At 39.6% G+C, this 27,510-nt stretch overlaps 1 protein-coding gene across 12 annotated transcripts in view; it reads left to right on the top strand.

The window, feature by feature from the left end:
• Positions 1-27,510, top strand: part of ABI2 (abl interactor 2) — a 144,740-nt gene that overhangs the window by 75,800 nt on the left and 41,430 nt on the right. For all 12 annotated transcript variants that reach the window (XM_069075317.1, XM_069075314.1, XM_069075313.1 and 9 more), the window contains one exon: positions 1,679-1,837. In XM_069075317.1, coding sequence (XP_068931418.1) covers positions 1,679-1,837 — 159 coding nt within the window. The remainder of the gene's footprint in view (positions 1-1,678; positions 1,838-27,510) is intronic.

The following is a 27,510-nucleotide window of genomic DNA, read 5'->3' as shown; positions in this document are numbered from 1 at the left end:
AACCCTTTGGTTTATTTATTTATTGCCCTTTTCTTTTTTTGGAGGGGGGAAAGGAGGGCAATTGGGGTTAAGTGACTTGCCCAAGGTCACACAGCTAGTAATTGTTAAGTGTCTAAGGCTGGATTTGAACTCAGGTCTTCCTGACTCCAGGGCGAGTGCTCTATTCACTGTGCCACCCAGCCGCCCCTTTGGTTTAGTTTTGATGCTGATTTTGATGTATGATGCATCTTATTTGTGTGTGTGTGTGTGCATGTGTGTGTGAGAGAGAGACACACACACACAGAGATAGATAGAGAGAGAGAGAGTCAGTTCTGCGCATTTGAGTTCCTTAGTTTGAATCAACAGTAGATTATAGACTTTGAGAAATAGAAGGGGCTTCAGAGAAACCTGTGGGAGACTAGTTGATGCAATGACATAAAGTGTAGGAGCTGCAGTTTGAGGTTCTGGACTTGAAATCCTGTCTTGTCTGTGTCTGTATGGCCTTCGACTAGTCACTTTACTCTTTGGATCACATTATTTAGACTAAGAGGCCTGATAAAAGGTCTGTGTAGCTCTGAGTCTCTTCCTACAAGATCATTGCTCTAGAATGGGAAAGGACCTCAGAGTCCATGTAATCCAACCTCTTATTTTACATTTGGGGGAATTAAGGCCTAGAGAGCCTATATGACTTGCCTCAGGTCACACAATAAATGATGGAGGCAGGGTTTTGAAAACACATCCTCAGACTTCAGATTTCTAGTTTCTTTTGATTATACTATGTGAACATCTAGTTCCCAGTTACTTTTTATAGGAATCTCTTAGGTCTTTTAATAATGCTCTAACAAAGCAATCCAATTCTAATGATTAATTTGTTTACTTAAATAATAAAAGTCCTGATTTTCATCTGATGATTTCATTTTATCATTTTTTGGAAATATCTTGTTCTGTTTTCTCTCCTAACATCATGTTTTTTATTCCTAATTATCACTCTCACCTTTTTGAATTAGCTACAAGATATATTTCATGTTCTTAGATTTTAAGTCAGATTTCATAAATTTCCCATTTGTTCCATTGCAATTTTGGATACTTAGTTGACAATTATAAATTTGAAATGGTTTGTATATGAGAACATATAAACCTGATGTAACACATAACTTAGTAAACCATTTGGGAATAGATTTATTAAATTTAACTATTATTTTACTTACCTGCTTTTCTAACTTGATAATGAAAATTGGTTGTTTAGTTCGTTAGTCATGTCTGACTCTTTGTGACTCTATTTGGGGTTTTCTTGGCAAAGAGACTCGTGTGGTTTGCCATTTCATTCTCCAGCTCATTTTACAGATGAGGAAATGGAGGCAAACAGGGATTAGTTACTTACCCAGATTCATACAGGTAGTAAGTGTCTGAGGCCAGATTTAAACTCAGGTGCTTCTGACTCCAGGGGCCAGCACTCCATTCTCTGGGTCATCTAGGTGCCAATAATAAAAGCATAGTAACAATTACTTTGCTATTTATCATTACTAGGCAACTTGCATTAAATAACTTGTCTAACTATTAAAACTTTTTGAATACTCTTATTAAATTTTAAAATTATCATCTTTTTAAAGTAGCTTTGTCATTTAAATTTTGTTTTTATTTAATCAAGGCTTTAGTATTTTCTTTTTGAATGACAGATTATTGTTTACCTTCAAACCAGGTCACCCTGTTCAGTTCTACAGCATGAACAGACCTGCTTCTCGGCATGCTCCCCCAACAATAGGAGGCTCTTTGCCCTACAGACGTCCTCCTTCCATAACCTCACAGACAAGCCTTCAGAACCAGGTGAATGGAGGACTTTTTTATAGCCAGAACCCAGGTAAGAACCTCAAGGTCCTTTACAATTTAGCTTAAGAAACTTGAACTTCTTTTTAAATACTTATGTTCTTTTCAATAGGCTTTGCTTAATCTGATAGATAGTTAAACATATTAGAGTACCTTGTTATGTGCAGTAGTTGTGTTCATGAAATGTTATGTAGTTCACTTGTTGAGAATTGGATCATAAGCTTAATACTGTAGGAGGAATTTAGTATTTTTTTTTCCTTCCTGGAGGGGGGAACGCAGGGCAATTGGGGTTAAGTGACTTGCCCAAAGTTCTACACGTCTAGTAAGTGTTAAGTGTCTGAGGCTGGATTTGAACTTGGGTCCTCTTGACTTCAGGGCTGGTGCTCTATTCACTGTGCCCCCGGGCTGCCCCTGGAATTTAGTATTTTAAGTAATGTTTTAAGCAGTGTTCCTACTAATTTTTAAAATTCTTTTTTATTTTAGACTTGAATACTAAAACTTAAATACATAATAAAAGAAAAAGAAACTTAAAATATTAAAACTTAAATTTAAAACAATAAAAGAAAAAAATGTCATGTGTAGTGTAAGAGAGGATTCAAAATATATAGCAATAAATTTTTATTTCCAGAAATTCTATGTATTAAATACTACATGTAATGTTGAAAGCTGTCTATTTTTTCTTTGCTTCCTTGTAGGTTTTTTTTTTCTACTGTATGTTTTTTACTTTGTTCTTTTTCCTCTTCCTCCTTCTCCCTGCCCCTGCTACAGTTAAGCATGGATATATGTATGTGTGTGTATGTATATATGTATGTACATATATATTTATATTTATTTTATATAACAGTTATATATTTATTATCTATATATTTATATATACTCACTATACATTCATATATATTTATGTATACACGTGTGTGTATGTATGTATATGTGTGTATATGTATATGAACATATACTTTCCTTAAGGGATTCTACTCCTAAACTTTGTTTTTATATTCATGTATATCTCTTATTTCCTATCCCTTCTGACTCTTCTACTTTACTTCTACCTTGCCCTCCTATTACTTAATCGACTCCCCCAAAGATCCCTTCCTTATCTTCCCCATTCCCATAAATCTAAACACCGTTCTATATCCCCTTTTAACCTGTTCCCTCACCTTTCCCTCTAAAGATCCTATCCTCTCCCCTCTCCTTATCCCCTTAGCATTTTATGTCTTTCTAAATTTAGAAGACTTTTATACTTCTATAGATGCGTATGTATTGTTCCTTTTTGAACCATTCTGGATGACAGTGGGTTTCCAAAACTAACAGTTCTCCTCCCTGTAGCAGCATCCCCAGGGTGGCTGCCAACACAGATTCTTAGATCCGCTTTTCTAAAGGAAAGCAACTCAAAATGGGTTAACAATCTTGCTTTAATCAAACAAATGTCATTTACCTAATTCAGGGGAAAAAGGTCAGCACCCCGAACTTCAGAGAATACAAACAAGTTACAAGCAGAGGTTACAAGAAGACAGAGAAACAGATCAAGCAGACAGGCCTCCAACTGTCTGAAAATTACATCCATACCTAGTCAGTTACGAGAGAGGGAAGCACCAACATTTGTATTTTCAAAGCCAGGGGGCTCAATGGCTGCCCAGAGTCTCATCTGGTGAAATCACATAACACTTCTCAAAGTGAGCCCCAAAACAAAGCCTCACATCAGGGTTTATATAGCCTTCTCCTAGCTCAGAGAATGTAACAACCCTCTTGATCCACTGCCCAATCACACAGCACCAAGGTGTGGGCATTCCTGAAAACCAAGCCTCCTGCCACAGGCTCCAGGTGCACTTAAGCCTATCAAAGGGCCTAGGGGCAGGGAAGATCTTAAATTTCCATTCCCATAACACTCCCCCATCTAATTCCTCTGTAATGGTTCTTCTTCTCATACCTCATTTGTATAAGATAATTACTCTTTTTAGCTGTTCCTGAATAGTTTTCCTTTTTTGAAGTCATATCATGCTCTGGTCTATCCCAGTCTTTCTTATGAACAACCCAATTACTAATAACCATCTTAGACATAATGTTAAAGGTAAAAGGTAAACAGTTTGTACTTATTGAGTTCCTTGTAATTGCTTAAGTTCAGATTTTTTAAAAACAAAATCCTGAAAGTCTGACAGTCCATTAAATGTCCATTTTTTTTCCATTCAATATTATGCTTAGCTTTGCTGGGTATGATATTTTGTGCCAGAGCTCCAATTCTTTTGCTTTTCTATATATAGTGCTCTAAGACCTGTGGTCTTTTAGTGTTGCCACTGCTAGGTCTTGTGTGATTCTAATTGTGGCACCACCATATTTGAATTATTTTTTTCTTGTTGCTCATCATATTTTATCCTTAAGCTGGGGGTTTCAGAATTTTGCTATAATATTCCTGTGGGTTTTCCTCATAGGATCTCTTTCAGGTGGTGATTGGTGGATTTTTTCTATTTGTACTGTTCCCTCTCTAATGCTTCAAGACAGTTTTCTTTAATTATTTCTTGTATTATTGTATCAGGATTCTTTTTTTTTATCATAGCATTCAGGTAGTCTGACTCTTCTTATATTTTCTCTTCTTGATCTTTTCTCCAGGTCATTTGTTTTTCTTATAACTTCTCTGACTTCCCCTTACCCAGGGGTGGGGAACCTGTGGCCTTGAGGCCATATGTGACCTTCTAGGTCCTTGGGTGTAGCCTTTTACCTAAATCCAAGTTTTACAGAACAAATTCTTTTATTGAGGGGCCCAATCCTAATTTTCAAGGAATCATTTTCTTCTTTAAGATTCTGGATCTTGTGGGGCAGAGCCAACATGGTAGCGTAAAAGCAGGAACTGGCTTGAGCCCTCTTCCCAACCACCTCCAGTACTTGTAAAAAATGACTAAACAAATTTTAGAGCTCCAGAACCCGCAAAATAACAGAGTGAAACCACTCTGCCGCTGAAGGAAGCCTGGCAGGTCGACAGGAAAGGTCTATCACACCAGACTGGGAGTGAAGTGCAGTACCCCTTGGGCCGTGCTGGCACAGACCGACTAGAGAAGACCTCAGCGGACTGAATCACTGTCAGCTGTAGCAGTTTCTGGACTTCTCAACCCATAAATGCCAAAGAGAAAGTAAAAGGTCAGTGGGGAAACTCTGTTGGAACTGGATGAAGGAAGATTGCAGTCTGGCCCCTGCCCCTGGGGCAGTGGAGATGGCTACCTTGGTGACTCTGGCAGCGGCGCTCTGCTTCCAGTGCTCCAGGCCCACAGATGGTAGGGGGACTGTAGGAATCTTCTTTGCTGGCACTGAGGCATGATTCTCTTGCTTTTCTCTGCTTGTATCTGGGTTGCATTCTTGGGTGGCAGTCCTGGTGTGAGGAGGAGCACTCACATGGCAGAGCTTGTGCTGGTTGTGGAGAGGCGGTCCTCCTCACCGTTCTGAAGCAGGTGCCTAGAAGAAGCTCTCACAATAGCTGTGCAAAACCCCAGAAATTTGGGACATAGCACTCTCCACTCTGGAAGCAGAGTTCTACATGGCAAAGAGCTCAAAAGAAGTATTTGGCTGGAAAAGTTAACAGAAGAAAAGAAATCAGAATATAGAATCATTCTTTGGTGACAAAGACAATCAAAACATAGAACCAGAAGAAGACAACAAAGTCAAAACTCCTGCATCAAAAGCCTCCAAGAAAAATATGAATTGGTTACAGGGCATGGAGGAGCTCAAGAAGGATTTTGAAGCTCAAGTAAGAGAAGTAGAGGAAAAATTGGGAAGAGAAATGAGAATGATGCAAGAAAATCATGAAAAACAAGTCAACAGTTTGTTAAAAGAGACCCCATAAAATACCGAAGAAAAAACACTTTAAAATTGACTAACTCATATGGCAAAAAGAGGTTCAAAAAGTTACTGAGGAGAAGAATGCCTTAAAAAGTCAAATTTGCCAGATGGAAAAGGAGGTTCAGAAGCTCACTGAAGAGGATAATTCCTTCAAAATTAGACTGGAGCAAGTGAAAGCTAATGACTTTATGAGAAATCAAGATATTATAAAACACAGCCAAGCAAATGAAAAAATAGAAGGCGATGTGAAATATCTCATTGGAAAAACCACTGACCTGGAAAATAGGTCCAGGAGAGATAATTTAAAAATTATTGGACTACCTGAAAGCAATGATCAAGAAAAGAGCCTAGACATCATCTTTAAAGAAATTATCAAGGAAAACTACCTTGATATTCTAGAACCAGAGGGCAAAATAGAAATTGAAAGAATCTACCAATTCCCTTTTGAAAAAGATCCCCAAAAGAAAACTCCTAGGAATATCATAGCCAAATTCCAGAGTTCCCAGGTCAAGGAGAAAATATCACAAGCAGTCAGGAAGAAACAATTCTGGTATCGTGGAAACACAATCAGGATAACACAAGATCTAGCAGCTTCTACTTTAAGGGATTGAAGGACTGGGATTATGATATTCCAGAGGTCAAAGGAGCTAAGATTAAAACCAAGAATCATCTATCCAGCAAAACTGAGTGCAATACTTACTTCAGGGGAAAATATGAATATTCCATGAAATAGAAGACTTTTAAGCCTTCTTGATGAAAAAAACAGAGCTGAACAGAAAATTTGACTTTCAAATACAAGAATCAAGAGAAACATGAAAAGGTAAATAGGAAAAGGAAACCATAAGGCACTTATTAAAATTGAACTATTTGCATTCCTACATGGAAAGACGATATTTGTAACTCATGAGACTTTTCTCAGTATTAGGATAGTTGAAGGGAATATGTGTGTGTATGTATATGTGTGTGTATGTGTATATGTATATATGTGTGTATATACATATATGTATGTATAGGTGAGTGTATGTGTGTGTATATATGTGTGTGGGTGTATACATAGACAGAGGGCACAGGGTTATTTGAATATGAAGGGATTATATCTAAAAAATTAAAATTAAGAGGTGAGAGAGGAATATATTGGGAGAAGGTGAAAGGGAGAGATAAAATAGCATATATTATCTCTATATAAAGGAGATAAGAGAAAGCTGTTACAATGGAGGGAAGAGCAGGGAGGTGAAAAGGAATGAGTCAACGTGCTCTCATTGGACTTGGCTTAAGGAGGGAATAACATACACACTCAATTGGGTATCTTACCCTACAGAAAAGTAGGGGGGAAGGAGATGAGTTGGGGCATTGATGGAAGGGAAGGCAGATTGGGGGAGAGGGTAGTCAGAAGCAAACACTTTTGAAAAGGGACTGGGTTGAAGGAGAAAATAGAATAAATGGGGGGGGGGGTGGGTTAGGATGGAGGGAAACATAGTCTTTCACAATGTGACTATATGAAAATGTTTTGCATTACTACACATGTATAATCTGTATTGAATTGTTTGTCTTCCCTGTGGGGGTGGGTGAGGAGGGAAAAAGGGAGAGAATCTAGAACTCAGTTTTAAAAACAAATGTTAAATTATTTTTACATGCATCTGGGAAATAAGATATACAGGCAATGGGGAATAGTAATCCATCTTGCACTACAAGAAAGTAAGGAGGAAAGGGATAAGGGGAGATAGGGGAGGGATAGAAGAGAGGGCAGACTGGAGGGAAGGGGTATTCAGTATGCTTGCCATCTTGGGGTGGGGGGTAGGGGAGAGATGGGGAGAAAACTTGTAACTCAAAATCTTGTGGAAATGAGTATTGAAAACTAAAAATAAGTATATTCTGGAAAATTAAAAAAAAAGATTCTGTATCTCCTTTTCTAATTGATTAACTTTCTTTTCATGATCTTATTTTTCTTGAATTATTCTTATTCTTTTTTTTATTTTTCAAATGCTTTATTAACTTCTGATTTACATCATTCATTTCCACCAGATTTTGAGTTACATATTTTCTCCCCGTTTTTCTCCTACCCACCGCCCCAAAATAGCAGTCCCACAGTATATCCCCTCCTCCAGTCTACTCTCTCCCATATCTTCTCTCATACCCCCTTTGACTTTTCCAGTAGGGCATGGTGGATCTCTATGCCCCAGTGCCTGTATATCTTATTTCCCAATTACATGTAAAATAGTATTATTAATAGTATATATATATATGTATATATACACATATGTATATACACACATACACATATATGCACACACTCACATATATACACACGTATACACATATATACATACATGCATACACGCATTTGATTTTGATTTTTAAACTTTGAATTCCAGATTCATTCCCTTCCTCTCTTGTCAACCGCCCTTACTGGAAAGATAAGCAGTTCAGTATAGGTTGTATATGTGTAGCTTATGCAAAATATTAACATAGTTGATATATAGTAAAAGACTGACTATATTTCCCTCCCTCCTATCCCACCTCCTACTAGTTCTATTCTCTATTTGATCCCATCCCTTTTCAAAAGTGGGTGCTTCCAACTCCCTCCCCCCTAGCTTGCACTCCATTCCATCATCCCCCCTCTAATCCCCTTCCCCCCTACTCTCCTGTAGGGTGAAATACCCTATTTAGTGTGTATTTCATTCCCTCGCCAAGCCAAATTCAATGAGAATAAAGTTGACCCATTCCCTTTTGCCTTCCTATTCTTCCCTTCCATTGTAACCATTTTCCCTTGCCTCTTCTATATGAGATAGTTTACCCCATTCTGTCTCTCGCCATCTCCTCTCATTATATTCCTCTCTCACCTCTTAAATTCACCTTTTAAGTATCATCCCTTCCTATTAAATTGGTCCTGTGCCTTCTATGTATACCTGTGAACATATATATACACATTCACCTATATATTCATATGCCCGTATACCCTCCAATACAGACATATATATGTATATTTCTATTCCCTTCAACTATTTTCGTACTGACAAAAGTTTCATCAGTTACAATTAGTTCAACTTTGATAAGTGACTTATGGTTTCTTTTCCCTGTTTACCTTCTTATGCTTCTCTTGCTTCTTGTATCTGAATGTCAAATTTTCTATTCAACTCTGGTTTTTTCATCAAGAATGCTTGAAAGTTCTCTACTTCACTGAATGACTATATTTTCCCCTGAAACGTGATATTCAGTTTTGCTGGGTAGGTGATTCTTGGTTTTAATCCCAGCTCCTTTGCCCTCTGGAATATCATATTCCAAGCCCTTTGATCCCTCAGTGTAGAAGCTGCCAGATCCTGTGTCATCCTCATAGTGTTTCCACAATATTCAAATTGTTTCTCCCTGGGTGCTTGTAATATTCTCTCCTTGATCTGGGAATTCTGGACCTGGCTATAATATTCCTAGGAGTTTTCTTTTTGGGATCTTTTTCAGGAGGTGATTGGTGGATTCTTTCAACCTCTATTTTGCCTTCTGCTTCTAAAACATCAGGGCAGTTTTCCTTGAGAATTTCTTGGAGGATGATTTCTAGGTTCTTTCTTGGATCATGGCTTTCAGGTATTCCAATAATTTTTAAACCGTGTCTCCTGGATCTATTTTCCAGGTCAGTGGTTTTTCCCATGAGATATTTCACATTGCCTTCTATTCTTTCATTTGTTTGGATCTGTTTAACAGCATCTTGATTTTTCCTCAAGTCACTAGCTTCCCTTTGGTCCATTCTAAATCTGAGGGAATGATTCTCCTCGGTGAGCTTTTGAGATTCTTTTTCCATCTGGCAAATTCGTCTTTTTAAGGCATTCCTCTCCTCATTGCCTTTTTGAGCCTCTTTTGCCATTTGAGTTAGTCTGTTTTTTAAGGTGTTATTTTCCTCAGTCAGGCTGTTGGCTCTCATTTCATAATTTTCTTGCATCGTTTTCATTTCTCTTCCCAATTTTCCCTCCACTTCTCTTACTTGCTTCTTAAGGTCCTCTATGGCCTGTAGCCAGCTCATATTTTCCTTTGATGTTTTTGGTGTAGGAGTTCTGACTTCACTGTCTTCCTCCTGTTCCATGCTTTGATCCTTTTTGTCCCCCAAATAGGAGTCTAATGTTGGGTTCTTCTGTTTGCTTTGTTTCCTTTGCCTGGGCATGTTGCCACTCAATTACTTGACTTTTGGGCTTTTTGCCATAGTAGGACTCTGCCATCAGAGAGGGGAGCTTCCGTCCCAAACGCTTGGGTTTTCTCAGCTGCTGGAGGTTAGGAGCCCTTGCTGAAGCTTCCACCTCTCTGGCAAGCTGGACACACACTCCAGGACCTCCACCCTAGACTGCAATCCAGATCCAAGCAGGTTAAAGCAAGAGCGATTACCCCTCAGACTGGTTGCTTGGTCCCCCTTACACTCTGCAGGCCAGGAGCTGAAGCTGCCACATGGTCTGCCCCGCAGCCCTTAGTGGCTTTTTTGCGCCAGGAGCAAAGGCCAAGGCACTCCCAACTACTGGGTCCCAAAGTCCATACTGCACTTTGTCCTTCACATATATGTGTTGATAAATCTGGAAATGACCACAGCTGCTGGTGATCTGGTGTCCCTCCAGCCAGCAGCTGGTCAGGCTCACCCTGGGGCTAAAACCTTGGCTCCCGAGTGCCTGGGCTCGGCTCACAGAGTTCTGTGCTGGCTGATTCCTGCTGGTCTGCCAGGCTGTACTCAGCAGGAGGTAAGCTTCTCTGTGTCATTTTGTGGGCTCTGCAGCTCCAAAGTTTGTTTAGAGTCCTCTTTTACATGAATTGGGGAAGGTGGAAGCCGGAGCAGCGGGGAGGTCCTGCTTTTATTCTACCATCTTGACTCCGCCCCCCCGAATTATTCTTATTCTTTGGAAGTTTTTCTTCCATCTCTCTTATTTGATTTTTAAAGTCTTTTTAACGTTCTTCATTGAATTCTTTTTGGGCAGGTGACCATTTGTCATTACTCTTTGGGGCAGAAGAAGGTTTCTTTGCTTCATGTTGAACCCGTCTTCTCTGTTCCCCTAGTAACTCTCTGTTTAGATTCTTTCTCCATTGCCTGTGCATTATTTAATTTTTTAAATTGCCTCTTGCCTTAGAGTAAGGGCGGGTGGGGCCTCTGGCCCTAGATCCTCCTTCAGTTATTCTCTTTGACCTTGAACCCAATCCAAGACCTCCAGCTTCCTCTAAGGGCACATGGCCAGTGGAGTTCCCATCCCACTGCTTCTACACTTACCTTATAGGATCTCTTTCAGGTGGTATTTGGTGGATTTTTCTGTTTGTACTTTACCTTCTTGTTCTAATGCTTTGAGATAATTGTTTGTAATTATTTTTTGTATTATTGTATCAAGATTCTTTTTTTCATCTTAGCTTTCAGGCAGTCTGATTCTTCTTATTTTTTCTTGATCTGTTCTCTAGATCATTTGTTTTTCTTATAACTTCACTGGTTTTCGCCTGCCCATGGGTGGGAAACCACTGGCCTTGAGGCCAGATGTGGCCTTCTAGGTTCTTGGGTGCAGCCTGTGTGTGCTGGTTCCTTCTCACCCGCCCAGGCTGCATCTCTGCAGCACAGCTGGGTCTGGCATTCCTTGTCAGCAGAAGTTCCCTCCATCTTCCCTGATTTAGCTGCTGAACTCCCCTAACTGGCCTGGGGTAAAAGTTCCTTTGCCTAGGGCCAAGCAGCTCCCCAACCCAGCAAACCCCAGGGCTTGCCTCTTGTTAAAGTAGTCCTTAGCCTTAAGGTGTTTACTCTTCATAGGCACCAAAGCTGTCTCTGGATTTTACTTCAAGATCTTCTTGATTGTCCCAGAAGGACTCCTATTCTCCCCTTTCTCATTTATTTTTACCTCTGTATGTTTGCTCCGAGGCATTGTTTTTATGTTTTTTGTGGAGGAAAATTTTGAGAGCTTGGAATTTTCTGACCTACTCTGCCATCTTCCCAGAATCCTCTCATCCTCTAATTTTTTTCTTTTTGGAGGGCAATTGGAGTTAAGTGACTTGCCCAAGGTCACACAGCTAGTTTTTGTGTTAAGTGTCTGAGGGCAGATTTGAACTCAGGTCCTCCTGACTCCAGGGCTGGCGCTTTATTCACTGTACCACCTAGCCACCCCTATCCTCTAATTTTTTAAATTCACATGTGGACAACTATGATTTGTGAGCAACCAACTTTAAATGCAGAGTGTATATGAATACAGTTTACTGGTGAAATGATGTAAAACTTAGAAGAAAGTAAATTTTATGCTCATTTAATAGTATGTATTAGTAGTTTTTGCATAATAATTAGGCAGAATAGTAATAAGTTTATGCCAGTAACAACTCTATCACGGCCTCCTTCCTTCCTCTCTGACGCCTGGTGGGGTTCTTGCTTCATTTCTGCTCTACTTTGATCCAGGCTGATCACAGGACCACAGTACCTCTTGTTCTAATTCTCATTCCCTAGCATGCCAGCATGTTAGTTGGGAATTTCCAGAACATTTGAACTATGTATGGCTAACAGGAAAGGAGGTGAGTCTTGGACATCAAATCTGTGGTTTTCCAGAGGTACTTCAGAGCAGATTCTTGCTCTACCTAATTAATCTTTTTTTTCCCGCTTTTTGGAAGGGGGAAGGCAGGCAATTGGGGTTAAGTGACTTGCCCAAGGTCACATGGCTAGTAAGTGTTAAGTGTCTTGAGGCCAGATTTGAACTCATGTCCTCCTGACTCCAGGGCTGGTGCTCTGCTCACTGTGCTACCTAGCCCCTCCTCCCCCCAATTAATCTTTTTTATACTCTTTTACCTAGCTGGAAGATGCAGGTTGAAGAAGGAAGGAGGTGGGCTGTAACCATAGACACACTTTCTTTTTCTTTATCTGTGATATAGTGGGTGGAGTGTTGGGATTTCAAGGAGTACTCCTCCAAAATTTCTTACCTACAACTTCCAATTAGAGATTAAATTTTTTTTGTTGTTTTTTTTTGGAGGGGGGGATGTGAGGCAATTCGGGGTTAAGTGACTTGCCCAAGGTCACACGGCTAGTAAGTATTAAGTGTCTGAGGCTGGATTTGAACTCAGGTCCTCCTGGCTCCAGGGTGGGTGCTCTATTCACTGTGCCACCTAGCAGCCCCCTAGAGATTAATTTAAATAAATAAGCAGTCACCTGTGACACATGAAAAGTGGAGAGATAGAGTTTCTGAGTAGTTAATAATCAATCTATTAATCAGGCTAGCAATTAATCAATAAATTGATGGTCAGTGGTTTCTCCCAGTTACCAAAGACTTAAATAATTTTGGAAAGGTGGGTGCCCCTACCAGGTGGGAATCAGTTCTGATTGGTGAACATTCAGTGAAGGGGTAGAGGAGGAGGTGGATTGAAATCCCTCAGCTCCTCCTTCTGAGACTTAGCTACTGTTATAAACATACTCATTCTAGGAATAAACATTACTTTTTGGAAATCCAGGAAGATTTCCATTATCTTCATTTTATTTATTCTTTCCTGAATAAATGGGTAGCCTTTTAAAAAGACTTCAGAGAATCAAGACAAATACAAGCCTTTTTCTGCTGCTTCCATTTGAATTTCCTGCCTTGTTCCTTCCTTCAGAACTGGTATTGGTCCCAACTCTTCTGGGTTACAATCTTTCTGACCTGCCCATTACATATATGTTCCCTCTATCCACCAACATGAGCTACATGCATCCCATGATCAGATAATGAGGCACTAATACTATTTGGAGTGTGTCAGTTACTATGCATAAGGCTAGTTAAGCATGTATGTCAGTGAAAAGTTGGTGACCATTCTTTGACCCCCAGTCAGTTTGGGCCAGCTTAACTCAGGTCCCTTGCAAGGGTAAACATATAGATTTCTTCCAGCTATATGATTGGATAGGATTGCTCTGCCCTTCCTCCCCTCCTTCTGATTTACACCTTCCTGCTCATCCTGTGCAGCAGCTGTTTTTTGGAACATCCCTTGTTACTACAGAATCTGTGGAAACCAGACTTGTAGCATTTCTCCCACTACTTCCAGCTATCTGGACAAAGGCATGCATCTCCACCCAGACCACTTAAGTTGAACAATGGGGGTTTCGAGGGTGTCTAACGTTCCTAGGTTTGATTCTCTTTATACTTTAATCAGAAATAAGCTCTCCCAGTTGGGTGGGGACTAAGATTGAGGAGAGTGTTCTGGAGGGTCAGGTTATTCTCATTGCCTTTGTCTTTCAGAGGCTTAGACTACAAGGTCTAGGTTTTGAATGAGAAAGTAAAAAGAGAAAAAACCCTGGATCTCTATATTGATTGTTTATTAATAATCATCTGTCACATCTGTGAGAAGATTAAGGCATTGGCTAGCAGGTGAAGGGGAAAGAATGGGGGAATTGTTAGAAATAGAAGTTTGAGGAGGACTACTGGACATTTACTGCTTAGTGTGGCCCACAGTGGGTTAATAATTTTAGACATTCTCAAATTAAGAGAAAGTGCACTCAAAGGTAATTGAACTCACATTAAAGATAATTTCAAATTTTGGTTACATTTGGATTTTCATAAACATACTGTATCCCTCTCAGGAGACAGTGAGTTAGGGAAGCACAGGTGCAGAATGTTGCATATATTACCACACTTGTGGGTTTGTCTTTTTTAACTGTTTTCTTTGTGACAAGGCAGAGTTCTTTGATGTATAGGTAGAATTCAGAAAATGTGGTATAAAAGTCATCAAGAAAAATTTTTTAAGGGTGAAGTATAGGAAGAATACTATGTTAAGAAGTATATGGGTGGAGCGATAAGTAGCATGCTAGAATATAGAGGAGCCCAGATTCTCTGCCAATACTCCATGGTTCTTAGAAAAATACCATTCTCGGGGCAGCTAGATGACAGTGAATAGAGCACCAGCCCTGGGATCAGGAGGACCAGGGTCAAATCTGGCCTCAGACACTTAACACAAAAACTAGCCATGTGACCTTGGGCACGTCACTTAACCCCAATTGCCTTCCAAAAAGCAAAAAAAAAAAAAAAAAAAAGAAAAAAGAAAAATACCATTCTAAAAAAGATGAATCACCTAGAGACTCCTACTCCTGGCCTCGCGATCCGTAGAACTCCTTAATCTTATGGAAATTGAGAAATTGATAAGCTTTGGTATGTGGAAAGCACAGTTTGGGCAGGAGTGGGGGGTGGGAAGTTGGGGATGGTGAGGGGATGGGAGATATGTTTAGCACCAACACTACCAAAACTAGTAGATTGTGAGTGACTTTAGACACATGTGAACCTGGGTGTCCCCCAAAGCCCCTGGTGACAGGAGTCCAGTGTGCAGGGCAGCCATGGGGAACTCCAGGAGGATTCTGATATAACAACCTAAGCCTAGGAACAAGAGAAAGGTCAGCCCCTAGGGAGTACTCAGCATGGGAGTAGTCTTTAATCACATCATCAGAGAAAAAGGACCCACAAGGAGAGCCAAAAGTAGGGGAGGTCCTGTATCCCTGTCGCAAAAGAGACACTGCCCTCCCCCCATGCAGAGTCCAGCAGTGGAGTGACCTCAGAATCCTTTGATGGGGAGGAGACCTAATTTTGACCACCATACTCAGGATTAGACGTAGTTTAACCACACTATTTAGTTGCGAAGAATACCTGCAACTTGTTTCCCTTCTCCCCTTTACTGACCATCTCTGCCTCCCCAACCTAGATCCTCCCCAACCAATACTAAGCAAACCAAGGTAAATACCTAACAGCATAAGATAATACCTTGGTTTGAAAGATTTCTGGCATAAAGCTTGAGGAGAATAGGACCGTACAACAAGTTTTTTAGGAAAAAAAAAAAGGTCCTGGTCACAAGTATTATAGAAGTATCTGGAAGAAAAAAAACCAAGATATGCAAATACAAGAAGAAGTAATATATATATATATATATATATATATATATATATATATATATATATTTTTTTTTTTTAAAGCAATCGGGATTAGGTAACTTGCTCAAGGTTACATGGCCAGTTTCTGTGTGGGTGCTAAGTGTCTGAGCCCGGATTCAATCCCCAGGTCATCCTGACACTGGGGCCAGTGCCCTTACTTGCTGTGTTACCTGGCCACCCCAAGAAGTAATATCTTTGAACAGATGGTAGATAACCTCACCTAAGAACTAAATGCCCCGAAAATTAGAATGGGCCATACAGCAAACAACTTAAGTATCAATAAATACTAAAACAAAATAAAAAATTTAGAAAAGAAAAAGAAAATCTAAAAGGTATAAAAAACAACCTGCCAAGAGGACAGCTCAAGGAGAGATACAATCTAAGAGTTACTGAGACATTCAATTTCAGTTCAATTTAATAAACATTTATAAAGTACCTACTATGTGCTAGGCACTCTTGAGGATACAAATAAGAAAAAGAAAAATGGTCCCTGCTTTCATCAAGCTTACAACCTAGTAAAGGAAAGAGACTTCAAAGCAATGGAGGGAGCAAGAAGGTACCTGGCTTTAGGAGCATGATGATGGAGTTGAATCAAGGTGCCCTTGCTGGAAATGTTTGGGCTCTGAGCCCTCATTAGGATGTGGGAGGTTTTTGCTCTTCCCTCCAGATCTCCCATTAGAGGGGCATAGTACCCTGATAAGGAGGAAGAGGCATTTGGACCAAAACTGATGAAGTTTTCAAGATGATGAGTTTCTTGGGGATGATCTTTTCTTTGGAACATGATGACAAAGTTGAATTCAAGGAGTGCAGCTGTTTCAAACTGGTATCTGAAAATCATGACCATGAAATATCTAAATACCATATTTCAAGAAATTATAAATGAAAACTGCCAACACTCTTAGAACCAGATGGTAAAGTGAAAATAGGAGTCCACCAGTCATGTCTTTAGAAAAACTCCAAAATTAAAGCTCCAAGAAACATCATAGCCAAAATCCAAAGTTTCCAGGTCAAAGAAAATTACTCAAAGCAGCGAAAAAGAAATTGTTTACCTGTGAAGGAACCACATGAAGGATCATAAGACTTGGCAGCTACTACAACAAATAAGAGGAGAACCTGGAATAGTATTCCAAAAGGCTAAAGATAAAGGCTTCCAGCAAAGCTAAGCTATTGGCAAATAGAGCTAAAATTCTAAAAAAAAAAAAAAAAGAATTAAATAGAGGATTTCTCATAATTTCTGATGAAAAGGCAAGGACTAAATAGACATTTATAAAGGAAAATGCAGATTCCAAGAGAGAAACAGAAAAGTATAAACATTTGTTTAATTGGAAGGAAATATATGGAGATGAATGGTTTACATATTAATAGGGGGGAATAGGAAGCAAATGTCTCCTCAGGATCCCAATATTTTTTTAGGATCATAAACAAGGAGAAAATGACAGAGGACTTGTGAGTGGTTTTGTTGTTATGTTATTTTGTTATGTTTTGATCCTCTTATCCCACATCCCACAAAAATAGGAGCGATGAGGCTTATACTGGAGAAGAAAGGAGGAAGGGGAGATGAAGTCACTATCATGTAATAGAGGTGTATAAGATAAGAGCATATACTAGTGGAGGGAGGGGTGGGGGGATGGTCATCCCTTGAACCTCACTTTCATCTCAGTGAGAAAAAGGAAGATCGAACACACACTTATACATCTCCTCACACGTAGAAATTGTAGTTCAGAAATAACATTAAGCTCAAGAGAAGTGGGAGGACACAGAAACACAGGAGGCATAGAGAGTGATCATAGGGTAAATAAAGGAATGAATAGTCATTAGCAAAATAATTTTGCATATTAGAAACATGAAGGGGTGATTAAAAAGAAAGGAAGAAAATGAAAAATTTTAATTGGGTGGGGTAAGGGGAAAAAAAGAGCTACAACAGAGAGAAAATAAGCTATTTCTTTTATACATCACAGGTGTTAGACAAATCTCTCTTTTACTGCCTTCTTAATTGTAAAGAGGGGTATGGACTAAAGAGAGGAGAAAAGTTCAAGAAGAATAGGATAGAGAGAAGTACATTTTAAAGAATTACAGCCCTGAATATGAATGGATTGAACTCTCCCATAAAAGAGAAGAGGATAGCAAAATTGATTAGAAAACAGAATTCACACAATAAAGATTTACTTAGAATTAAAATAAAGAGCTGAAGTCAAATTGATTATGCTTCAGCTGAATTTTTTAAAAAAAAACAGCAGTCATTTCAGAAAATACTATGGTAAATATAGACATAATAAAAAGAAACAGGGAAATTACATGCTGCCTAAAGCACCATAAATAATATATCAGTATCAATACTTATACTTAATAGGATAGCATCTACATACTCTTAAAAAGAAAAATTAATAAAATTGGAGGAAGAAATAGCAAAAAATATAATCGTATGCGATTTTATAGTACCTCTTTTTTTACCTAGAGAGATATAACTAAAATATAAACAAGAAAACAATTAGAATAGAACTTCAGAAAATAAAAGTTGTTAGATTTCTTTTGTTTACTGAGTGAGAATAGGAAAGAATTTATGTATCTCTCAAGTATATCTGGCATTTTTACAAAAATTGATTATTGTGATATAAAGACCATTCCAGAGATGTAGAAAAGTAGAAGTAATAAATAATTTATTGGTTATGATGTAATGAAAATTATATTCAGTAAGAGACTCTTAGAGAATTAAAAAGTAATTTGAAGCTAAGTAATATTCTAAAAAACTTGTGGGTCAAAGAATAAATAATCGAAATGATAGAACTAATGAGGTTAAAGACAGATTACAAAGCAGTCACAACTGAGAGGACACATTCCAGACCCATTATCTTCTACCATTTTAATGAGAAGAAGGATTGGGGGCAGGGAAGCATGGTATACTGGAAAGAATACTAGATTTGGAGTTAAAGGATCTATGTCCAAATTTTGAGTCCACCACTTAATAGCTATTTGATCTTTGGCAAATCCGTTTAATCTTTCTGAACCTCAGTTATCTGTAAAATGAGTCAGGCTGGATGACCTCTGTGGTCTCCAGCTCTAGTTTTGTGATCACAGACATGATTAATTTTCTTTTTGGAACTGGGATAATTGCTTAATTCATATGCAGTTTTGGTTAAACCAGTTAGCTTTTCTGTACTTTTTCTTCCAGTTACCTTTTGCCCTTCTTCATAGAAAATTTGAATCATTTTTTTTGTTTTTAAAGAAAGTGCAACTTTGTCAACATGATAATTTTTAAAGGACAGGTTTTCTAACTGCTGTTTAAAAAACAAACAAACCGCAGTATCCCTCTCTGTAGGTTGTTCTGTGACTAAGGGGCTATAATCTAAGACTGATAAAGCTTTGCTATAAATAAATAAAGATTTTTGCCCTAAAATATTCTCATGAATCATAGCTTACCTTGCACCTGACATACCTTATTTAGTTTTATTGAATAGGAAATAGTTTAGCATGCCTTCACAAACATCTAATTCCAGATTTCTAAAAAGGAGTCTCAGATATGTACCTCCCTCAGATATATCCTGCAGGTTGGAGCCCTGCCAAAAATGGCTGCTGATTAAGAAAAGTCAGTTGACAGCTCAGATTTATGGGATTGCCAAATTGAGGCAAACCCTAGGAGCCATAAGGACAACAACATATTGCTACGATATTAAATACTCAGCATGCTTTTTGGAGATATTCTGAAAATACAATCAATGGAGGTAGATATTAAACTCTGAAATAGCCAATTTTTGTTGCAACAGTGATTAGGATACTTTAAAAAGCAGTTTATTGGAAGGAATGCTATGAACAGAGCCACAATTAAGTATTCAGTAGCCTCAAGAAAAACCCTGTTTGGGAAGTTGAGAAGTTTATTGTTCCCCAAGGCTCTCTGCCAAAGACCTTAGGTAACTATTTCACTTTACTTGCTTTCATCCTAACTTTGCCATATGGGTGTGAATAAAAATAGGTATCAGTGATAGAAAAGCTTATACCTGGCATAGGATTTGTGAGATTTGCCACTGATAATTAAATTCTGTTGATACTATGGATATAGGTACTTAATAACTCATCCACATCTCTGTATCTGGTTAACTCCTGTCTATATCCATCTGTAATTCATTCATTTAGAGTTCACCCAGTGTTAGGGGTGGAAGGACCCCCATTTTATGATCTATTAGTATCACATGTATTCAGTGTAGCCCATGTACTGTTTCCCTGTTATCCCTGTTTTTTGAAAGTAGAGGAATGGTACCCTCTACTTAATGATACACATTCTCACACCTGGTCATACTCTTCACTTCCCAGAGATTCTGGACTATATATCATCATCCAGATCCCATTACACACTCCCAAGCACTTGATTTCTCTTTCTCATCACCAAACTTTGATTCTAACTCTATCCACCCCTTCCACTATAACCTCTGGAATCCCTATCCATAGGCAATAACTTCCCATCATCTTAAACCTTTTCTTTTCCCATTCATTCCTCCTTCCTCTCACACTCCTAATTGAACTCTTTCTGAAACCTTGCTCATAGTCTTTTTTAAAAAGACTTTTTTTCATTTTTCAAATGCTTTATTAACTTCTGATTTACATAATTCATTTCCGCCAGATTTTGAGTTACAAATTTTCTCCCCGTTTTTCCCCTACCTGCCGCCCCAAAATAGCAGTCCCACAGGATATCCCCTCCTCCAATCTGCTCTCTCTCATATCCTCTCCCAAACCCCCCTTGCCCCTTCCAGTAGGGCATGGTGGATCTCTATGCCCAAATGCCTGCATATCCTATTTCCCAATTACATGTAAAATAGAATTAATAATAGTATATATATATGTATATAGTTTTAAACATTTGATTTTAAAACTTTAAATTCCAGATTCATTCCCTTCCTCCCTTGTCACCCACCCTTCCTGGAAAGATAAGCAGTTCAGTATAGGTGGTACATATGTAGCTAATGTAAAACATTAACATAGTAGAAATATTGTAAAAGACTGACTATATTTTCCTCCCTCCTATCCCACCTCCCACTTGTTCTGTTCTCTACTTTGATTCTGTCCCTTTTCAAAAGTGGATGCTTCCAACTTCCCTCCCCCCCAAGCCTGCCCTCCCTTCCATCATCCCCCCTCTCATCCCTTTCCGCCCTACTCTCCTATAGGGTAAGATACCCTATTTAGTGTGTATTTCATTCCCTCCCTGAGCCAAATTCAATGAGAATACGGTTGACCCATCCCCATTTGCCTTCCTATTCTTCCCCTCCATTGTAACCATTTTTCCTTGCCTTTTCTAAATGAGATAGTTTACCCCATTCTGTCTCTCTCCATCTCCTCTCATTATATTCCTCTCTCACCTCTTAATTTCACCTTTTAAATATCATCCCTTCAGGGGTGGCCAGGTAGCACAGTGAGTAAGAGCACTGGCTCCAGTGTCGGGATGACCTGGGGATCAAATCTAGGCCAGATACTTAGAACCACACCCAGGAATAACTGGTCGTGTAACCTTGAGCAAGCTACTTAACCCCGATTGCTTAAAAAAAAAAATATTATCCCTTCCTATTAAATTGGTCCTGTGCCCTCTATCTATGTATACCTTTAAATATATACACATATTCACATATGTATTCATATGCCCATATACCCTCCGATATAGACATATATATATATTTCTATTCCCTTCAACTATTTTCATACTGAGAAGAGTTTCATCAGTTACAATTATCGTTTTTCCATGTAGTTCATGTTAATAGTTCAACTTTCATCAGTGGCTTATGATTTCTTTTCCCTGTTTACCTTCTCAAGCTTCTCTTGCTTCTTGTATCTAGATGTCAGATTTTCTATTCAACTCTGGTTTTTTCATCAAGAATGCTTGAAAGTCCTCTATTCCACTGAATAACCATATTTTCCCCTGAAACATGATACTCAGTTTTGCTGGGTAGGTGATTCTTGGTTTTAATCCCAGCTCCTTTGACCTCCAGAATATCATATTCCAAGCCCTTCGATCCTTCAGTGTAGAAGCTGCTAGATCCTGGGTTATCCTAATTGTGTTTCCACAATATTCAAATTTTTCTTCCTGGGTGCTCGTAATATTCTCTCCTTGATCTAGGAATTCCGGAACCTGGCTATAATATTCCTAGGAGTTTTCTTTTGGGGATCTTCAGGAGGTGATTGGTGGATTCTTTCAACCTCTATTTTGCCTTCTGCTTCTAAAACATCAGGGCAGTTTTCCTTGAGAATTTCTTGGAGGATGATTTCTAGGTTCTTTCTTGGATCATGGCTTTCAGGTATTCCAATAATTTTTAAACTGTGTCTCCTGGATCTATTTTCCAGGTCAGTGTTTTTTTCCATGAGATATTTCACATTGCCTTCTATTCTTTCATTTGTTTGGATCTGTTTAACAGCATCTTGATTTCTCCTCAAGTCGCTAGCTTCCCTTTGGTCCATTCTAAATCTGAGGGAATGATTCTCCTCGGTGAACTTTTGAGATTCTTTTTCCATCTGGTAAATTCATCTTTTTAAGGCATTTCCCTTGTCATTGCCTTTTTGAGCCTCTTTTGCCAACTGAGTTAGTCTGTTTTTTAAGGTGTTATTTTCCTCAGTCAGGCTGTTGACTCTCATTTCATAATTTTCTTGCATTGTTCTCTTTTCTCTTCCCAGTTTTTCCTCCACTTCTCTTATTTACTTCTTGAGGTCTTCTGTGGCCTGTAACCAGCTCATATTTTCCTTTGAAACTTTTGGTGCAGGAGTTCTGACTTCACTGCCTTCCTCCTGTTCCATGTTTTGATACTTTTTGTCCCCAAAATAGGAGTCTAATGTTGGAGTCTTCTGTTTGTTTTGCTTCCTTTGCCTGGTCATGTCACCTCTCAGTCACTTGACCCCTGGGCTTTTTGCCACAGTAGGACTCTGCCACCAGACAGGGGAGCTTTTATCCCAAACACTTGAGTTTTCTCAGCTGCTGGAGGTATTAGTTGGGTGCCCTCTCTGAAGCCTTCACATGCTCTGGCAAGCTGGTCATGAACCTCAGGACCTCCACCCTAGACTGCGATCCAGATCCAAGCAGGTTAAAGCAAGTGTGATTACCCCTCAGACTGGTGGCTTGGTCCCCTTACACTCTGCAGGCCAGGAGCTGAAGCTTCTATTTGGCAGCAGCTGTGCCGTGGCGCCTCAGTGGCTTCTCGCCCTGGGTGCAAAAGCTGCCGCTCTCCCAACTACTGGTCCCAAAGTCCAGACTGCACTGATCTCTCACTTTGTCCTTCGCATCTATGTGTTGACAAATGTGGAAACGACCACAGCTACTGCTGATCTGGAGTCCCTCTGGCTGGGGGCTGGTCAGGCCTGCCCTGGGGCTAAAGCCTCGGTGTGGGGCTGGGCTCAGAGAGCACTGCGCTGGCTGATTGTTGCTGGCTTGCTGGCTGTCCTGAGCAGGAGGTTAGCTTCTTTGTGTCATTTTGTGGGTTCTGTAGCTCCAAAGTTTGTTCAGAGTCCCCTTTACATGAATTGGGGAAGATAGCAGCTGGAGCCTCATGGAGGTCCTGTTTCTATTCCGCCATTTTGACTCTGCCCCCCTTACAGTCTTAATGAAACCCTTATGACAGCCTCCTTTCTAATTTTGACTGAACCTTTACTCATTCTCCTCTGCTCACTGGTTGAGATAGGAAAGTTGCTCCTTTATTCCCCATTGCCACTTCCAGATTCTTTTCCTTCCTCCATCCCTCAGCATCCTCTCTTTATTTGACAGTCATGCTATTCATATCTACCACCCAAACAAAATCCTCATAGCTGTTGTCTGCAAGCTCACTCCCACCCTCAAACCCCCAATAATTCCACTTCTTTCCTCAGTAAGTTCAATACTCTCCTTCTCAATGCCTGCCCTCAGACTAGAAGACTTCAGTATACATATTGATTCTTCCTAAAATGACCTAACTACTCTGTTCCTCAACATACTCAAGTCCCATGAGCTACTCCTCTCCCAAAGGTCAGCCACACAGAAAGATGGCCATATCTAGTTTTTGCCAACACCCACAACTGTACCACCTCTGTGTTGAAGAATTCTGAAATCTCCTTATCTGACCTTAGTCTAGTGACTTTTCATCTCTCCCTTTGCCTTCCTTTATATATATAATCCTACTCTTCCTTCTCACCATGACCTCCAATCCCTTGGATCTTTTAGTTCTCTCTCAGACTCTAGCTACTCTCTTCTCTTCCACTTTTCTTGATTCCTTGGTGAACCAGTGCAGCGCTACACTGTCCTCTTCTCTTGAATCCCTCAGCCTCTTATTATTTCACTGCTTATGTCCAGTCAAGCCTTGGCCTTGGATCTTTACCAACATTTGGTACCTTACCTTTTACATGTGTTGCAGAATGAAGGTGGAGAAAATAATTCAACCCTTCTGACTGGTCTATTACAGATTTATGTTATATAACCTCAAGTGGGCTTTCACTGCTGCTCCTTCTAAACCTGCCTTATCAATTCATTCTCCCACTCTCCAAAGCAGCTCTTCTAAACCTTTTCATCCTTCCTCAAACTTGTGACTCTCTCTCCTCCCACTTCTTTAGTTGAGAACTTCACCTCATATTTTGAAGAAAAAATTTAGGCCATTCATTATGGACTCCCTCTTCTCCTCTCTTCCTTATCTCCTTTCACTCGGATGCTTTCTACCACTCTCTTCTCTTTCACCCCTGTCTCACATGATGAAGTGGCTTTACTCCTTAACAAGGCTAACCCTCTCTATTCGTTCAAATGATGCCATTCCATCTCATCTGCTTCAATAGATTGCCCCCTCTACCTTTCCCACTCTTTCACTTATTTTCATTCTCTGTCCACTGGCTCCTTCCCTACTGCCTTTAAACATGCCCATGTTGCCCCTATCCTGAAAAAACTTTCACTTGATTCTTTCATCCCCACTAACTATTGTCCTCTCTCTTCTGCCCTTTGTAGCTAAAATAAGGCCATCTATACTAGGTGCCTCTTCTTTTTCTCCTCACTCTTCTTAACTTAACAATCTGAATGTTGGTTTTCACTGAAACTGCTCTCTCTGTAGTTTCTAAAGATCTTTTAGCTGCTGAGTCCAATGACCTTTTCTTAGAACTCATTTTCCTTGATTCTCTGCACCCTTTGACACTGCTGATCACAATCTCCTCAGTACTCTCTTCTTTCTAGGTTTTTGAGATACCTGATTTTCCTTCTACCTATCTGACTCCTCCTCCTCAGTCTCCTCTGCAGGATCCTCTTGCAGATCATTCTGTCTAATTAGAGGTGACCCTCAGAGTTCTACTGTTGACCCTGTTCTCTTCTCCCTCTAGATTACTTCACTTGCTGATCTCATCAGTTCCCATACACAATTACCATCTCTGTACTGATGATTCTCAAATCTACCTTTCTTGCCCTAAACTCTCTGCTGACCTCCATCTCCAGTTCACATCTCCAACTAACTTCCTTTCAGACATGTCAGACTGGATGACCAGCAGACATCTTAAACTCAACACATCCCAAATCAAACTCATTGTCTTTCCCTCTAAATGTTCCCCCTCTCTCAATGTGGCATTTACTGTAGAGGGCAATACCATCCTTCTCTCCCTTGCTGAGGCTCACAACCTAGGAATCACCCTGTGCTGCTCACTATCTTTCACTCCTCATATCCAATCTGCTGCTTAGACCTATTGATTCCATCTTTGTAACATTTCTCCAGGACTCCACACTTCTCTGACCCTGCTTCCCCTGCAGTATGGTGCCTCATCATCTCATGCTTGGATGACTGCAGTAGCATGCTGGTGGGTCTACCTGTCTCAAGTCTTTCCCCACTCTAGTTCATCCTCCTTTCAGCCACCAAAGTGCTATTCCCATAGTGCAGTTTAGATGATGTCACCCTTTTACTCAGTGAACTCCAGTGGCTCCCTGTTGCATCCAGGATCAAATACAAAATGTCCTGTCAGGCATTCAAAGCCCTTCCTACTTTTCCAGTCTTTTTACATTTTCCTCCCTAAAACATACTTTTTGTTCCAGTAATACTGTCCTCCTGGTTCTTCCACGAACAAAACACTCCATCTCTTGGTTCTGGGCATTCTTTCTGGTGTCTCCATGACTCAAATGCTCTCTCTCCTTCACCCTGATTACTAATCTGGCTTCCTTTAAGTCCCAACTAAAATCCCATCTTTTATTGGAAGCCTTTCCAACCCCTCATAATTCCAGTGCCTTCCCTCCGTTAATTATTTTCTTTTTATCCATATATAGCTTGCTTTGTATATATTTGTTTGCATGTTGTCTCCTCCCTTACATAGTAAGCTTCTTGAGGACACAGACTTTTTTTTTTTGCCTCTTTCTGTATCCCTAGAACTTAGCATAGTGTCTGTGATATAGTAAACTCCTAATAAATGTTTATTGATGAATTGATTGATCTCTCATAATGAGCTTACCTTTTTTTTCTAGTCCTTTATCTCTTTGATGGTGTCTTTTATTTCAATTCTGTGCAATTTTTCATTGGTAATGGTCTATTTGTAGCTACTCAGCATATTCTCATTGCCTTTTGTATGACATAGAAATTTAATTTTAAAGGGTGGCCAGGTGGCTCAGCGAGTAAAAGCACTGGCTCCAGTGTTGGGATGACCTGGAGATCGAATCCCGGGCTCAGACACTCAGCACCACACCCAGAAATAACTGGCCATGTGCCAGTTACTTATTGAGCAAGTTACTTAACCCTGATTGCTTAAAAAAAAAAAAGAAATTTAATTTTACAGAGACTGTTGTATAATATGATAAACTCATATAGCATCATTCAGAAGAATATTGTAGTTAAAAACATGGACTTTTTTTTCCAGGAAGAAATTGTGATTTTTGAAAGCTCCATGCATTTCATCAAAAAGTCTTTCTTCTCCTATGTACTTCTGCTCTGATTTCATACCTCTTTGCAGTGTCTGTCCAAGATAAATGTACTGGATCTGTATAGTCTTATCAAATTGCAAAATGAATAATAATTATCAACTGTTTGCTTTTCCCCAGGTGTATAGTTGGGTTGGCCTGTTTGAAATGATATCATTTCTAGATTTTGGAGTATTCTGGAGCTTGTTGCGTAGTCTTATCTAAAAACAGGAGCCATTTGTTGGAAATCTCTTCCATTTAGGTTTTATGTGAGACATTCAGATTCTTTGGCAAGAATGCTGCTCTTTTGAATGAGTTGCTGAGACCAGTATTATAAAATACAAACAAAGCAGGCTTTTAAAGCCCTTTGTACTTTGGCTATAGCTTATTCTTGTTATTGTTTTTTGCTTTTTGGAGGGGGAAGGCAGGGCAATTGGGGTTAAGTGACTTGCCTAAGGTCATATGGCTAGTTTTTGTGTTAAGTGTCTGAGGACAGATTTGTACTCAGGTCCTCCTCACTCCAGTGCCAGTGCTCTATTCACTGTGCCACCTAGCTGCCCCTATAGCTTACTTTTTCAGACCCATTGTGTACCTGTCTCCTTCATGCATTTTGTGTTTCAGACAAATTGACATGCTTGCTCTTTTTCTCTATACCACATCCCCTTTCTGGCTCTCTATCTTTGTTCGAGCAGCCTATCCTGATCATCTCTCTTAAGTGCCCTTCCCCCAGAAATTATTTTGTATGTTTTTTTATAGGTTATTTTCTATGTACGTTTTGTTTCTGGCAAGAGAATGTAAACTACTTGAAGGTAGAGATTGTTTTGTTTTTTGTTTCTGTATACTTAGTGTCTAGCACTATAGGGACTTAAGGAATCCTTTTTTGGTTGGATTGGAAACTACAAGTTCATAGGGTCTTAGATTAGAATGGGGACAGGATCTTAGGAGCTTTCTAGGCTAAAACCTTCATTTTAGAGATGAGGTAAATGTATTGTGGGGTAGCTAGCAGTTGGCACAGGAGATAGAGTGCCTGGCATGGAGTCAGGAAGACTCAAGTTTTTGAGTTAAAATCTGACTTTAGATACTTACTAGCTGCGTGATTTTGGGCAAATCACTTAACCCTATTTGCCTCAGTCTCCTCATCTGTAAAATGAGCTGGAAAAGGAAATGGCAGACCTCT

Source organism: Petaurus breviceps, unplaced genomic scaffold (assembly GCF_028583685.1).
Source record: "Petaurus breviceps papuanus isolate PSGF00001 unplaced genomic scaffold, PetGlider_PUasm1.0 90903, whole genome shotgun sequence".
In the NCBI taxonomy this organism is placed as follows: domain Eukaryota; kingdom Metazoa; phylum Chordata; class Mammalia; order Diprotodontia; family Petauridae; genus Petaurus; species Petaurus breviceps.
This window is presented reverse-complemented; position numbering and strand designations above follow the sequence as displayed.